At 51.1% G+C, this 14,320-nt stretch overlaps 1 protein-coding gene across 1 annotated transcript in view; it reads right to left on the bottom strand.

Annotated features, from left to right (window-relative positions):
• GPR157 (G protein-coupled receptor 157) overlaps window positions 1-14,018 on the bottom strand; it is a 68,053-nt gene extending 54,035 nt beyond the window's left edge. The window contains exon 1 of the mRNA XM_059875726.1: window positions 13,392-14,018. Within this exon, the coding sequence (XP_059731709.1) occupies window positions 13,392-14,018 (627 nt within the window). The remainder of the gene's footprint in view (window positions 1-13,391) is intronic.
• Between the last annotated feature and the right edge of the window lie 302 nt (window positions 14,019-14,320).

The following is a 14,320-nucleotide window of genomic DNA, read 5'->3' as shown; positions in this document are numbered from 1 at the left end:
ATCTGAGTTCTCGAGTCCAGGGGCTCTCAGTAGGGGTGAATCTGTCCCCCGGGGGACATCTGGCAACGTCTGGAGACCTTTTTGGTGGTCACAAGCAGAGGTGGAGATGCTACTGGTAACAAGTGGGTACAGGCCAGGCAAACTGATGCCATCTCACTGCACAGGACAGACCCACAGCAGAGAATGAACCGCCCCAAATATCAACAATGCTGGGACTGGGAAACAGTTCTAATACCACAAAAAAGACTTTCCTCTCTTCTTTAAAAGTCCTGGACAAATGGTCACCTTTAATCACTGGACATGTCCCCAGCCCAGAGGGCCACCTGCTACCTGCTAGGCTAGGTGATCACGGATCAGTATCTTTGCAGGCAGCTCTACGTACAGACCCCAGCTTGGGCGAGCTGCCTGGCTGCCCCAGCCCAAGGGTCCCCATCCTCAGAACTGACTCCTACTGTGCAGCTGCAGAGACCTCCCAGTGAAGCCATGGAGAGGGAGTGGTGGCAGTCCTCCTGGTCACAGCACACAACCTCACCGGTGACAGGTGCTTCTCGGGCATCAACGACCTTTCACATACTTTGTCACGCCCAAATAAATAAGAGCCCTGCCCATTAAAGCAGTCTTTCTGCGTTCCTGACCTGCCTGGCCAGTGGGATACCCAGGAGCCACATGTCCAAGGGTGCAGAGGGATGGGGACCTCACAGGAAGGCAGGGGACCGAGGGAAGCTGGGAGCTGAGAAGCTCGAGCCCCTCACCCTGAGCTGAGTCCAGCCAGACTCCATCCTCTGCCTCTGCAGATAGCCTGAGGGTTGGGAGTACCTGAGTAGTAGTTACCAGTCACATGGTGAGCCTCCAGAGACTGGAGCTGGGCTGATCACCCGGCATCTGGGGGTGACCCTGGCTCTGAGCTGCAGACCCCGCAATCGAGGGTCTGGATATGAGTCCAGCAGAGACAGAGGCTCATCACACTCCTGGAGGTTTTTCTACCGCGATGCTCAGCCAACAGTCAATGGAAATCACCCTGAGGGCTGGGTGGGCGTGAAGGACCAAGCCCAGGCTGACAGTGGCCGCCTTCAGGGAGTAGGGGGCCCAACCCACTAACTTCATCTACCTCAGAACAGCTTGACTGTTTTTTTTAAAACGGTTTTTTAAAAAATTATTTTGAGGTGGACCATTTTTAAACTCTTTATTGAATCTGTTACAATTATCGCTTCTCTGTTTCAGTTTTTTGGGTAGGAGGCACGTGGGATCTTAGCTCCCAGACCAGGGATCAAACCTGTGCCCCCTGCATTGGCAGGCGAAGTCTTAACCACTGGACCCCGTCAGGGAAGTTCCTGAACTGTTTGACATTTTATGATCATTACTATTAAGTTTATAATTTTAAAAGAACATGAAAAAAGATGATTGAGAGCTGAATATCTGGCGTCCAGGCCCTCTTTTGTGGGAACACACTTTGCCTGCTCAGGGCTCTCTGCATGGCCGTCTTGCAGGGACTCTGGACCCCGGGCGCCAGATCCCAGAGAGCTGCCCTGGCGAGACTCTGTGAAGACCACAGAGAAAGGGCAGAGGCAGTGAGCGAGGGCAGCTCTCTTCTGACAACTGCAGGGAAAAAAGACGGCCCAGCCAGGTCAGCAGCCTGGGTGGGAAGGAGGCTGAGGACACGACACCCCACGTCTCCTGCGACACTCCCTGAGCAGTTGACTGTCACCATGATGGTCTTTCAGACCAAGACGAGGCTCTGGATCCATTGCTCACCCCGAGGTCCACAATGTGGAGGAAAGCTGTGCTCGGTTAAAATGTGTCTCCCACACCCCATTCCACCCCTGCCCCACTCACACCTCTAAGCTCAGTGTCTCTCCCCACCCAGTCTGCTCGCAACTGGAACAAGGCCCAGACTCCCTGAAACGCCATTTTGACCTTCATGCACCCCACTTCAGACCCACGGAACCCGAGATCTGGTTTTTCCAGGTCCAATCAGTTTCTGGTCTGGAGCCAGCACTGTCACCACCGTTCAGCCCCTCACTACTCTCCAACCCCCAGTTCTGGGGGTGAAAGCGCCTGCACAGCAAACCGCCGACAAAATGAAGACAGCCTACTGAATGGGAGAAAATGTTTGCAACTGATGTAACCAATAAGGAGTTAATGGCCAAACTATATAAATAGCTCATTTAGCTAAAAAAAAAAAACACATACAATTAAAAATGGGCAGAAGACATGAATAGATAACTTTTCTGAAGACACACAGATGGTCAACAGGCACATGAAAAGATGCCCCACATCTCTATCATCAGAGAAATACAAATCAAAACCACAGGCGAGAGATACCACCTCATACCTGTCAGAATGGCTATCAAAAAGATCACAGATAACAAATATTGATGAGGATGTGGAGAAAAAGGAACTCTTGCACACTGTTGGTGAGAATGCAAACTGGTGCAGCTATTATGGAAAACAGTATGAAGCTTCCTCAAAAGAGATAAAAATAAAACTATCATAAGATCAAGCAAGTCCACTCCTGGGTATATATACCCCCAAACCGAAAAACACTAATTCAAAAAAATACATGCGCCCCAATGTTCCTAGCAGCATCATTTGCAATAGCCAGGATACGGAAGCAACCCAAAAGTCCATCAACAGATGAACAGATAAAGAAGATGTGGTATATAAACATATAACGGAATACTACTCAGCCATAAGAAAGAATGCAATTTTTCCCATTTTGCAACAACACAAATGGACCTAGGGGGAATTATGCTTGGTGAAGGAAGTCAGACTGAGAAAGACAAATATTGTATGTCATCATTTACATGTGGAATCTAAAAAATAAGCAAATGAATATAACAAAAAAGAAGCAGACTCACAGATATAAATTAGTGGTTAACATTGGGGAGAAAGAAGGGGGAGGGGGCAAGATGGGGGAGGGGACTAAGAGTTACAAATTACTATGTAAAAAAGTTACAGAGATATACAGCGCAGGGAATATAATCAGTATTTTACAATAACTTTAAATGGAGTATAATATATAAGAATTCTGAATCACTATATTGTATATCAGAAACTAACATAATATTGTACACCAACTGTACCTCAATAATAAAATTATTTAAAAACTAAAAAAAAAGAATATACAGGTGAGAAGGTAAACAGCACCAGTATTCCCAGTGAGTTAAAAGGAAAAGTCACTCGGATGCTATAGCAATGCTGCCCTATTGGTTTCCATAAGGAGGGAGCAGCTCCCTGAAGACCCAGTCTGGGATCTGGACTCTGGAAGTTAACTGGGGGTCTGGGTTTCAGTGGGGAGAGTGGAAGAGATACAGAAGCCAAGCAGACATTAATTCACTGCTCTGGGCAGTAAATTAATGGAGGAACCTACTCCTTGCCCCCCACCCCCGCGCCCAAAGAGAAGGCTCAGGATCGAGGTTGTTTATGAGGCCGGGCAGGAGAACTCAGTGAACCAACATGGTCAGACAGCTCACCCACCACACCACCTGTGTTTGCTCAGTGTGTCTGACTCTTTGCAACCCCATGGACAGGCTCCTCTGTCCACAGGATGTCCCAGACAGGAATACTGGAGTGGGTTTCCATTTCCTACTCCAGGGGATCTTCCCAACCCAGGGTTAGCTCTGTGCTGTGCTGTACTTAGCCACTCAGTTGTGTCTGACTCTTTGTGACCCAATGGACTGTAGCCTGCCAGGCTCCTCTGTCCATGGGGATTCTCCAGGCAAGAATACTGGAGTGGGTTGCCATGTCCTCCTCCCAACCCAGGATCAAATCCAGGTCTCCCACATTACAGGCAGATTCTTTACTCTTTGAGCCACTAGGGAAGACAAGGATTAGCTCAAGGCTGGCCAAATAGGAATTATAAAGGAGGGATGTTTGTGGACCCCAGTCCATCCACTTTGCTCTTGTCCCCACATATTAATGGCTCACTTTTCACCTATGCCCCCAAACCATGCCTGATCCCTGATTCCTGAGTTAATAACCCTGTCGTTAGAAGAATCAGACATGCTGACAGGCAAACTGGCTGGCTGGGCAGGAAACTCAGCCCATTCAGGGGATTTCGCATCTGAGTATAGAATAAATTTGCTGTTTGGCTTAAGCCAAAAGAATGAAGCTCTAATTTGTAAATTTCAGCCACAAACCAGCTCTCTCAAGGAGACTGGGTCTTGGTGGCAGGCAGGGGGGAGAGTTCCCTGAGATTACACACCAGAACCTTCTGCTCACCCTTCTGCAGGCTCTCCTGCCTCCGTGCCTTACTGGCCAGCCTCTCTATCTTGGGCACCCTCTTTCCAGCTTCAGCAAACGACTTTACATGTCCTTCAAGTCTCAGTCAGCCCTCCTCTCCTGGGGGAGGCATGGTACCTGCCCTGGCTGTAGGCTCCCGCACCCACCCCAAGCATCGTCCATCAGCACCCTCAGCCTGCTCTCAGAGTCAGAGTTTGCATGCTCCACTTGTTAACGACCAGGCTGGGCTGCAGGTGCATTGGCTGTACATGAGGAGGCACGACACAGGTGACGCAGGAGATGGGAAAGTGGTTCAAGAACTTTAAGTGTAAGGAATTGTTTACACGTTAGATCCTCTGAGCGCACCTAATCAGCAAGTTAACGGTGATTTGGGCTCTTCACAAGTTTGTTAGTTTGGTGCCTGAAACCAGGAATGCTGCAGCCCAAAGGAACCACTCAGTCAGCCCAGGCAGGTGCACTGACCCAGACGGGTCAGAGGTAGCGGGTGGGAGGCTGGGGTGGTCCACTTAGCTGAGTGCTCAGACCAGACCTCAGGCATCCAGAAACGCCCCCGGGACTGTGAGAGAATATATTGCTGTTGTTTTAAGCCATCCAGTTTGTGGTCATTCGTTACAGCAGCCACAGGACACTCATATGTCCCTGGGGTCATCAGTGAACTCACTGCAACAGGAAGAGGGAGGGGGCCAGGGCTTGTGGTCGAGAAGAGGCCCCCGAGCAGCCTGAACTCCTGCCCTTCCTCAGGATGTACTGTCACCCCCAATACTGTGCACTTTCTGTTAATCAATACTTTCTTTGGATAAACCTAGTTACCCCAACTTTACAGCTAGCTGAAATTCAAAATCAAGTAAGTGATATGACTAATATTAAATGAAAGCAGTGAATCAAAGTTTTGTTTTCAAATGACACCCACGCCCTTATTCTGATTTTGGGGTGGGGGCAGGATTGTCCTTGAGATCCACTTATTAGCTCATTCTTTAATCTGCCTACAATGCGGGAGACTCGGGTTTGATCCCTGGGTTGGGAAGATCCCCTGGAGAAGGGAATGGCAACCCACTCCAGTATTCTTGCCTGGGGAATTCCATGGACAGAGGGGCCTGGCAGGCTACAGTCCATGGGGTCACAAAGAGTCGGATACCTGAGTGACTAACACTTTACACACAATGTAATCAGATATAGGGGGGTTTCGTGCCCCACAGTAATTTAGAAGCAGCCACTCAGACGGCAGGAAAAGGTTTGCTGAAACTGGATTCACTGGTGACACCAAGCAGAGACAAATGAGGGGTGCAGAGCAGAAGAAGTGGAGATGCTCCAAGACACACTCACCAACACTTAAAAAGAGCAAAGGGAGCACGGCTCCGGGCTCGGTGAAGACCTAGAGGGGTGGGAAGGGGTGGGGGTGAAAGAGAGGTTCAAGAGGGAGGGGATATGAGTACACATATAGCTGATTCACTTTGCTCTACAGCAGAAACTAATGCAACTTTGTAAAACAATTATACTCCAATTTAAAAAATGAATAAAAAATAAAAGAGCCAGGAGCCCTGAGGCTGGGGCCTTCAGGCCATGATTCCATACTACACAGCACAGCCTTGCATCTTCAGAGTGATGATCTGGCTAACAGAAGGTAAAATGGTATTTATTCTGCTTTAAGAAACATACTGTTCCCTTTGTCCGCCTGTCCCCACAGTGAACTCCAGGCTGGTCCCCCCGCCCACGTTCCCAGGCAGAGGGCATCCCACCCTCTCCTCTTGTTAACTCTGCCCTGGATTCAGCGAGGGGACTGGTGAAGAGCTGAGCACATGACCCAGAAGGGGCTCACCAAGCGAGCCAGGATCAGGGACACATAAATGGATGGATAAAGGAACAAGAAGAGATGGGTGAACTTCAGATTTTGATTAAATGTCTGAATTCCTCCCTGGGCTTGGCCCTTCTCTCTGCTGACTCTGCCTCAAACTCCCGCGGCTCCATTTCTCTTTTAGAAAATTCCTGGGACCATTTAACCATGGAAACAGCCATGACGATATGAATGGCCCAGAGGGCAGGTCCTCAAAATCCAGGGGGATCAGGAAAAAATGTCAGAAATGCTGCTAGTGTCCTAACTTAAAAAAAATTGTAAATAGCTGGCATGACAAGAAACTATGAGGACAAAAGGCCCACAAATAGAATTAGAAATGGTTGGGGGGACTTCCCTGGTGGTCCAGTGGCTAAGACTCCAAGTTCCCAATGCAGGGGGCTTCAGTTCAGTCCCTGGTTGGGAAACTAGTTTCCACATCCTGCAGCTAAAGATCCCACATGCCCCAACAAAGACCTGGGGCAGCCAAATAAATAAAATATGTACTTTTTAAAAAAGAAAGAAATGGTGGTGGACAGATCCCTCAGGGCCCATGAGGGTGGCTTCCTGGTGCTCAGGCCCTAATGCCATCTTCTCCCCTTGGGTGTGGACGGGACCTGGGACTTCTGATTGCGAGAAGAGGACTAAGGTGGTGGATCATGGATCTTAAAAGTGCCTTCACACCATCTGGGTTCTGGGATGCCCTGCAGTCTTTCCCACATTGTGGGGGTGGGGGAAGCAGCAGAGTGATCACAGCTGCAGACTGAGTCATGCTACCTGCACTCAAGCCATAACCACACTTGTGCCAGGGAGGTAAACCCTGCTAAGCCTCAGTTTCCCCATATGTAAAATGGGTACAACAGTAGCTTCCTCACAGCCTTGCTGTAAGGATTAAATAAGGTAATCTTTGAAAAGTGCTTCGCACAGCATCTGGCATGCAGTAAGCACTCAACAAATGTTTGCTATTGGTGCATTACTTATTCACCTCTGTTGTCCTGGCTGGACCGTAAAGTCCACGTGGGCAGCAATGGTCTGTCTTGCCTGCTGTGGCACATAGCCTTGAACATGGGGTGGATCACAGAGTACGTGTGAACCATGCCATCCTCTGTGAGGCAGGCAGGACGGGAATGTTTTTATTCCAAGAAAGTGAGTTGAGAGATGTTAAATTCTTGCCCCAAAGCACCGAGGAAATGGAGGGTAAAACAAGGACCGTCTGGATCCCAAACAATGTTCTTTCTATTTCTCCACCGCCTTCAGCACGCCTTCTAACAAAGTTAATTTGACACATATTTAAGGATAAGTGCTAGCCTCTAGTACAGTAATTAGGCTTAAATGGAAACAATTCACATAAATGAACATAATTAGCACTGTGTGTACACACTCGAGTTTGCATTTCTGGAAGTGTTTGGGAGAAGGTGTGATTCTCTAGTAAAGAGGAGAGACTGAGAGGCTAGGAAGGGTTTGCTGTCCTTTTTTTTTTAAATTTGGTGTAGGAGGATGTGGCTGAGGAGTGGCATGAAGGGAAGTTTCTGAAGTATTCTGGGGTTAAATGGCTTTTGAGGGGATGGGACAGTCCTCAGTGTGGGGGCCAAGGTGGTGGTGGGGTTTCTGGAGACATATCAGGCCCCAAGGTGCAGGCTCGATCTGAAATATTACTCTGGGTCCGTCCTCCCTTCTCCCCTGCTAAAAATCTACCACAGCTGCCCGCTTACCCTAGCAGGGTCTCTCTACATCCCAGCCCACATTCCTCCACTGGCTCGGCCCCTGATCAGGGAGGTGGGCGTTAGTGGCAAGAAGACAGCCAGGTGGTCCCTAGGGGAAGGAAATTCAACACAGACCCCCAACCAGCTGTTTCTCTGCACATTATGAAAAAGTGTTTCTCTGCATCTCCAGGTTGGAGGCAAGGGCTTTGAATTTGCTTGGGGTTTGGGCAGGTAATTCTGGGAACCACCACTCGCCTTGCGGTGATCCCGGGGGAGGAACTGCTCTGTGGCTGATGTCATGGGCCAGGTTTAAACCTGCTTCACCCCATCACGGGTGGTGGGTTTCCTAATCAAAGGGGGTTACAACGGCAGTAGTCACCCACTTTCAAGTCTAGTTTAAATAATTTTGTTGTGAGATGATGTGACAACCTCAGAAAATGTTTTAACGTCAGGTTTAGGAATCAATTCGGCTCAAGTCAACTAACACCCCTCCTCCAGTGTGGACGTCCCTCCCCCACTACAGTCAGGCCAGCTCTTTCGCCTCTGGATGGAACCTCCCTTTCCTCCGCCCACTTTCCCATCTACTGAGTGTCGAAACTCCACTTTCCTCATAGGAAGCTGCGATCAGCCTGGGGCTGATCTGCCAAGTGGAGGATGGGCCAGTCCAGAGGAGGTGATGGCAATTGGGCAGGAGCTGCCCAGACTGGTGCTAAGCTGAGGCAGGGAGGCCGGTAGCAGTGACTCAGCATCACTGGCAGGAAGGGACAAGACGAGCATCAAATGACGGGGCAGTAGAGGTCAGGACTAGACTGGTTGACCATAGACGCCATTTATGGGAGCTGCTGGAGCTCGGTTACCGCTCCAGTGCGTGTGTGCTAAGTCGCTTCAGTCATGTCCAACTCTTTATGACTACGGACTGTAGCCCCCGGGGCTCCTCTGTCCATGGGATTTCCCAGGCAAGAATACTGGAGTGGGTTGCCACGCCCTTCTCCAAGGGATCTTCCCCACTCAGGGATCGAACCCTCATCTCTTACGTCTCCTGCACTGGCAGGTGGGTGCTTTACCACTAGCGCCACCTGGGAAGCCCATTACCACCTGCCCACAGCCAAGGATATAAAGGATATGGGAGCAGAGAGTATTCTTTCTGCATCCACCCAAGGCATTCTGCTCCACTTAAATCTCTGCAACACTAGTTAACAACAACAAAAAGGAAAGCAGCGATTTTGGGGAAGGGGAAGAAAGGGATATCTGCAATGCAAAAATCTAACAAACAAAAAACTTCAAAAACCTCACTACATTCTATCAGTGTAGAGGAAGTTTCTTCTGATTTAGTCAAAGATTAAACATGCTTGATACCTAACAGCCCCCACAGTGCCCTGCTGCATGGCTGATGTACATTATCTAATTGATTTTACACTGTGAAGTAGGTCCTAACACAAGCTCAGCTTTACAGATGAGGAACCAAAACCCAGGCAGGTTAAGCTGTATTTGCAGATTCACGCAGCCAATGACAGAGATGGGCCTGGCAGGCAAGTCCTTGACTAAAATGCCATGAGCTTCATGGACTTTGGGGTCCCAGGGGGAACTGAGGTGCCTTTGAAAGGAGAGAAAAGATCCATACTTGCTAATGGACTGCAGCATCTGGCAGCGTTTGCATGGCATCTACAGCCAGACCCTGAATGGGAGCGGACACCCAAGGTCAGCCATCCAAAGCTTTCACTCCTAAGGACTCTTTTGTCATTGAAACTGGGATTTAAAGTAGTTCTTACCAGTCCTCCTGACTAACACACACATCAGCCCTGGTGGTTGGACAGCCTAAAACAAAATGATGCCGATTCTGTGGGTGCTAGAGCCAGGACTCTCTTCCTCAGGGTGTCTCTGTATTCTTCCTGTGAGACACAGGCAACCCCGACAGCAAAGGCCACCACTGCAGACTCGGCAGGAACTGCTAGAGAGCTCTGGGGGAGCCTACACCCACACCACTCCCTAGGGACCTAAATTCCGAGGTCCTTGTCGCTTTTCAGCAATTAAAAAGGATGATCAGTGATTCCCTGGTGGCTCAGTGGTACAGAATCCCAGTGCCAGTGCAGGGGACACAGGTTCGATTCCTGGTCCAGGACGATTCCACATGTTCCGGAGCAACTAAGCCTGTGCACCACCACTACTGAGCCCACACCCTAGAGCCCGGGAGCTCCAAGTACTGAAGCCCAAGCATCCTAAAGCCTGTGTTTCACCACTGCAATGAGAAGCCAGAGCACAGCAACCAGAGAGTAGTCCCCACTCTGCGACCAGAGAAAGCACTCACGTAACAGCAAAGACCCAGGACAGCCAAAAAAAAAAACCAGGATCATAACAGATAACCAACAAGGACCTACCGCATAGCACAGGGAACTGTACTTAATGTTTTGTAATAACCTATAAGGGAAAAGAATCTGAAAATACATATATATATGTACAAATGAATCACTTTGCTGTACACTTGAAACTACCACAACACTGTAAATCAACTATACTTCAATCAAAATGAAACCAAAAAAAATATTGCCAAGATTGATATCAAAACAACAAAAATGAAGATCCTGATCTCCTCGACCTATCTACCCCACAGAGACCAGAGGATGTACTGTCAGGCACTGTACTGTGGCTGGGTGGCGGGAGGGGGCCTGGTTACCCAAGATCTGGCCAGGTGGAGGCCTGGGGACAGAGACAGGGCATGGGGACAGGCTCTCTGTCCTCCAGCCACCCTTGGGGGGCAAAGAGCTTCAGCCAATTCCACCCCACCCACCCCTTTCATAAGAACTCTCCACCCAGTCTAACTATGCCATAACTGCATCAGACTCCTAAATATGTCTCATGGATTCCTAATTTTGCTAATGCCATTCCCTTCAATTTACTTTTCCCTCTCCGCAGAATCCTGGCTGCTCTCCCAGGCTCAGATCATATCCCTTCCACTTCCACAGACTGCCTTGGTGTCTCCCCAGCCCTGTGAGTCCCATTTAAAATCCTGTTACATCCCCCGCTGGGCCTTTAGGTACTCAGCACTGCACAGCAGTCCTACGACATTTCATGTGTCTATCCACCCAACAAACATTTATCAAGCATGTGCCATATTGTTCTGTCACTTCCCTTGTCCATTCTCTCTCCATCTCCCAAGGTGACTCCTTTACCTCTTCTCAAGCTCTCCCCCAAGCCTCCCCAAACCCCCCTCAGCAACCTCACCCAGTCTCAAGGTATTAGGTAGTCACTAAGATTCCCCTGCCCTAAACTCTCTCCTATGCTCCAGCTGCCAGCATCAATACCATCTCCACTCGGGTGTCTAACAGATGACCTACTGTAGCCAGATCAGAAGCTTGTAGCCTGTGCCTCCCAGTTCTCCCCGCCTCCATAAATGATTCACCCATCTGTGCAAGCCACAAACTTCAGTCATTTTCGTCTCTTTTTTCCCTGCCCATCCTCCCTTGTCCATCCAGCTACAGACTCAGTTGACTCTACCTTCAACAGCTATGGCCTCTATCCCCTCTGGGCTACAGGCCTCCTGCAGCCACTGTGGTCTCTAGCAGGACCAAGGAATCGCCTCTAGTAGGTACTCCCTAGCTGCCACTCCTGTGTATGTTCTCTACACAGCAGCCTGAGCCATTGTTTCAAAACATAAGATCATGATATTTGTAGCTCAAAACCCTCCAAAGGCTGGGGAACATCACCCTTTGGATTTCATTCTAAATTCTCAGCCCTGCCCAACTGAAACAGTTACCACTCACCTCCAGCCTCTCTGGCTTCCTTGTAAATTTCTCAAACGCACCTTTGCACTTGCTGACCCTCCCACCTAAAAAACGCTCCCCTCACTTCACTGACTTAACCTCACCCTCCCAGGGAAACAACACCCCTCCCAGCACTTCACCCTCCAACTCCTTCACAGCATTTATCATGACCTAACATTATTTGAAATATTTATTTTGTTCATTTATTGCCTCTTTCTTCCATCAGATCAGCTGCGCCACCAAAGCAAGGGTCTGCCTGTCTGGCTCATGGGGGTATTCTCAGTGTTAGATGATGCAGGCACACAGCAAGGATTCAATAATATTTGCTGAATGAGTGAATGAATGGGTGCTGACAAGTCATTTTCTTGTTGCCTACTTTTGACCTCCTCTAACCCGAGGCTTGAGCAGCCTCTAACCAGGGGCAGCATTTTGCACATGCTTTCATTTTCCTGTACCTGCTAGCCCAGGGCCCAGTTACAAGGGCAGGTTCAGGGCTGGGGAAGACCTGCTTGTACCATCAACAGTAAGTGCTGCCTGGCTTGCGGTGGAGAGAAGGACCCGAAGCCAGTCTAGGTTTAGCATCATTGATTTGTGATGGGTGCCAAGGGGTGGGGCGTAAAAGTGCAGTTCTTGGGGACACCCAGCCTGGTAACCAAGGGGTTCTTGGGGCCAGAGAAAGATGGATTGGCAGGTGGAGCAGGACTGCCCTGGCCAGTCCTCAAGGTTGGGAAGCTCAGGAAACAAGCCGCTAACCCACAGGGCAGCTGATGCCAGTGGCCTCAGGGCACCAGCCAATGTCCCCATCAGCTCTCTGCTCTTGGATAGATCTTCAAGGGGAATAACAGGGAGTACAGGAGAACCCCCTCCTCCCTAGGCCTCCCATTTCAGCCACTGCCATACAGAGGCTCAGGGGAGCGGCCATTGTCGTGGAGGTCTCTCAGATCTGGGGGCAGAGGCAGAACTGGCCCCACATACCTCACAGGGAGCCATTTTGCCTTCCTGACACGATTTCTGGCCACAAGAGCTCCACAGGCACTTATCCAGGACGCCCAGCCACTTCCTGCTGCAGGAGACCAGCGAGGGTGTATGGGGGCCTGGGGGCGCTAACGCCCTGGGCCTGTCTGCCCAGCACGCGGTCCCTTTGCTCCCTGTGCCCCAGCAGCACAGAAACCATGAAGCACTGGCAGGTCCCCTATGAGGTGCCAGCCTCATCCACCTAAACTAAGGGTGGGCGTCCAAGCATGGCTCCTGTGCCTACCAGGAAGGTGAACTAACTACCGGAAGTGCCATCCTGACCTGCGGCCCCAAGCCTGGACAGCGTTTCCACCAGCTGGGGGTGGGGTGGGGGTGGGGAGCAAGGAGAGACTGGGATGGGGAGGAGAAGGAAGACAACCCTCCGGACTGGAAGTTTGAAATCCTCTCTTTAAAACACGAACTGGCGGGCTGGACTTCTTATATAACACTCCTTTAGTGACTGAAGCACTTGTCACAACCACCTTGGGGACCTAGCTTCAATGTCCCCACTTTCAGGAAGTCAAGGTATTTGCTCAGATAGCACGTGGCTGAGCAGCGGCAGTAAAATCAGAATCCCCATTTCCACTCTTAGACCAGTGAGCCCTCCTGCACCCACGACGGAGACTGAGGAGGAGAAAAATAACCAGCCATGCAAAATCCAAAAAAAAAAAAAAAATCCTTTCAAGATTATGAAATCAAAGAGCATTTTGTTGTTTCTTGGACGTTCTTCTTACTACTCTGAGGCCGCACAATTCAACAGACATCTCTTTATTGTTGTTAAAGTACTTGCTCTATCTCCTGCCTCTGTTACTAACTTTCACACCAACCGAGAACGCAAGCGTTTACCTGGGCTCCATCCTTGGACGGCGAACGGGTCGCGCAGGCTTCCGGCCTCCTCCTCCCTGGGGTTTGGTTCCAAGGCTCCCGCAAAATCTCGAAATCACCCCGGATCGGCGCGGCCACCGAGGGAAGCAGCCCGGCTCTGAACAAGCCCAGGCAAGCCCAGGCAGAGCCCGCTTCGCGGTCCTTCCTCCTGCGCGAACCACCCGGCCCCGGGGCGAGAGACGCGTCTCTCTGGCCCCAGATCCGTGGAGTCGTCTCTCTCCAGAGGACCGGGCGCTGGCCCTCTCCTCCACCTGAGAAGGACAAGGGAGCAGGTAAGGGCGCGGAGGGGCGGGTGGGGGCGGCGCCAGCCCTCAGGGAACGGGGCGGGAGCGCGGCAACCACCCGAGTCACGTCGGGGGTGGGGTGAGCGCTAGGACAGAAGACCCGGGTGCCGCGGCGGGGCGCGCTGCCGGGGCACCGAGCGCGCTCCGCCGTGGAGCCGGTCCCCCACAGGCATCGGGTCCCGGCCCCTCCACCGCTGCCGCCTGCGGGGACTGGTGCGTCCTCTGCGACAGCGCGGACAGCGCGGCGCCCCTCGTCTCCTCCCGGGGCGCGCTCCCGGAGCCGACGACCGGACTCCACGGCCATCGCGACTCTTCCGGGAGCTTCTCGCCGCTCCGCGGCGGGACCGAAGCCCAGGCGGGCCGAGGGTGGCCTGTAAGAAAGCAAACGAAACCATGGGGCCCGCTCGCCGCAATGCCCAACCCGCGGGCCTCAACCCCAGGAAGAGGGAAGGAGAAACCGCGTCCCGAGCGCGGATGAGGGAGGTGTCCCAGGTCTGGACCTGTCGTGTCCGGGACATAGCCAGCCTAGAAAGCAGGGAAGGACCTAACAGCCCCGATTCGAGGAGCCGGGGAAGGACTTCTAGCGCCAGAATCAGACACCCGGCA

Source organism: Bos taurus, chromosome 16, assembly GCF_002263795.3.
Source record: "Bos taurus isolate L1 Dominette 01449 registration number 42190680 breed Hereford chromosome 16, ARS-UCD2.0, whole genome shotgun sequence".
NCBI lineage: Eukaryota > Metazoa > Chordata > Mammalia > Artiodactyla > Bovidae > Bos > Bos taurus.
This window is presented reverse-complemented; position numbering and strand designations above follow the sequence as displayed.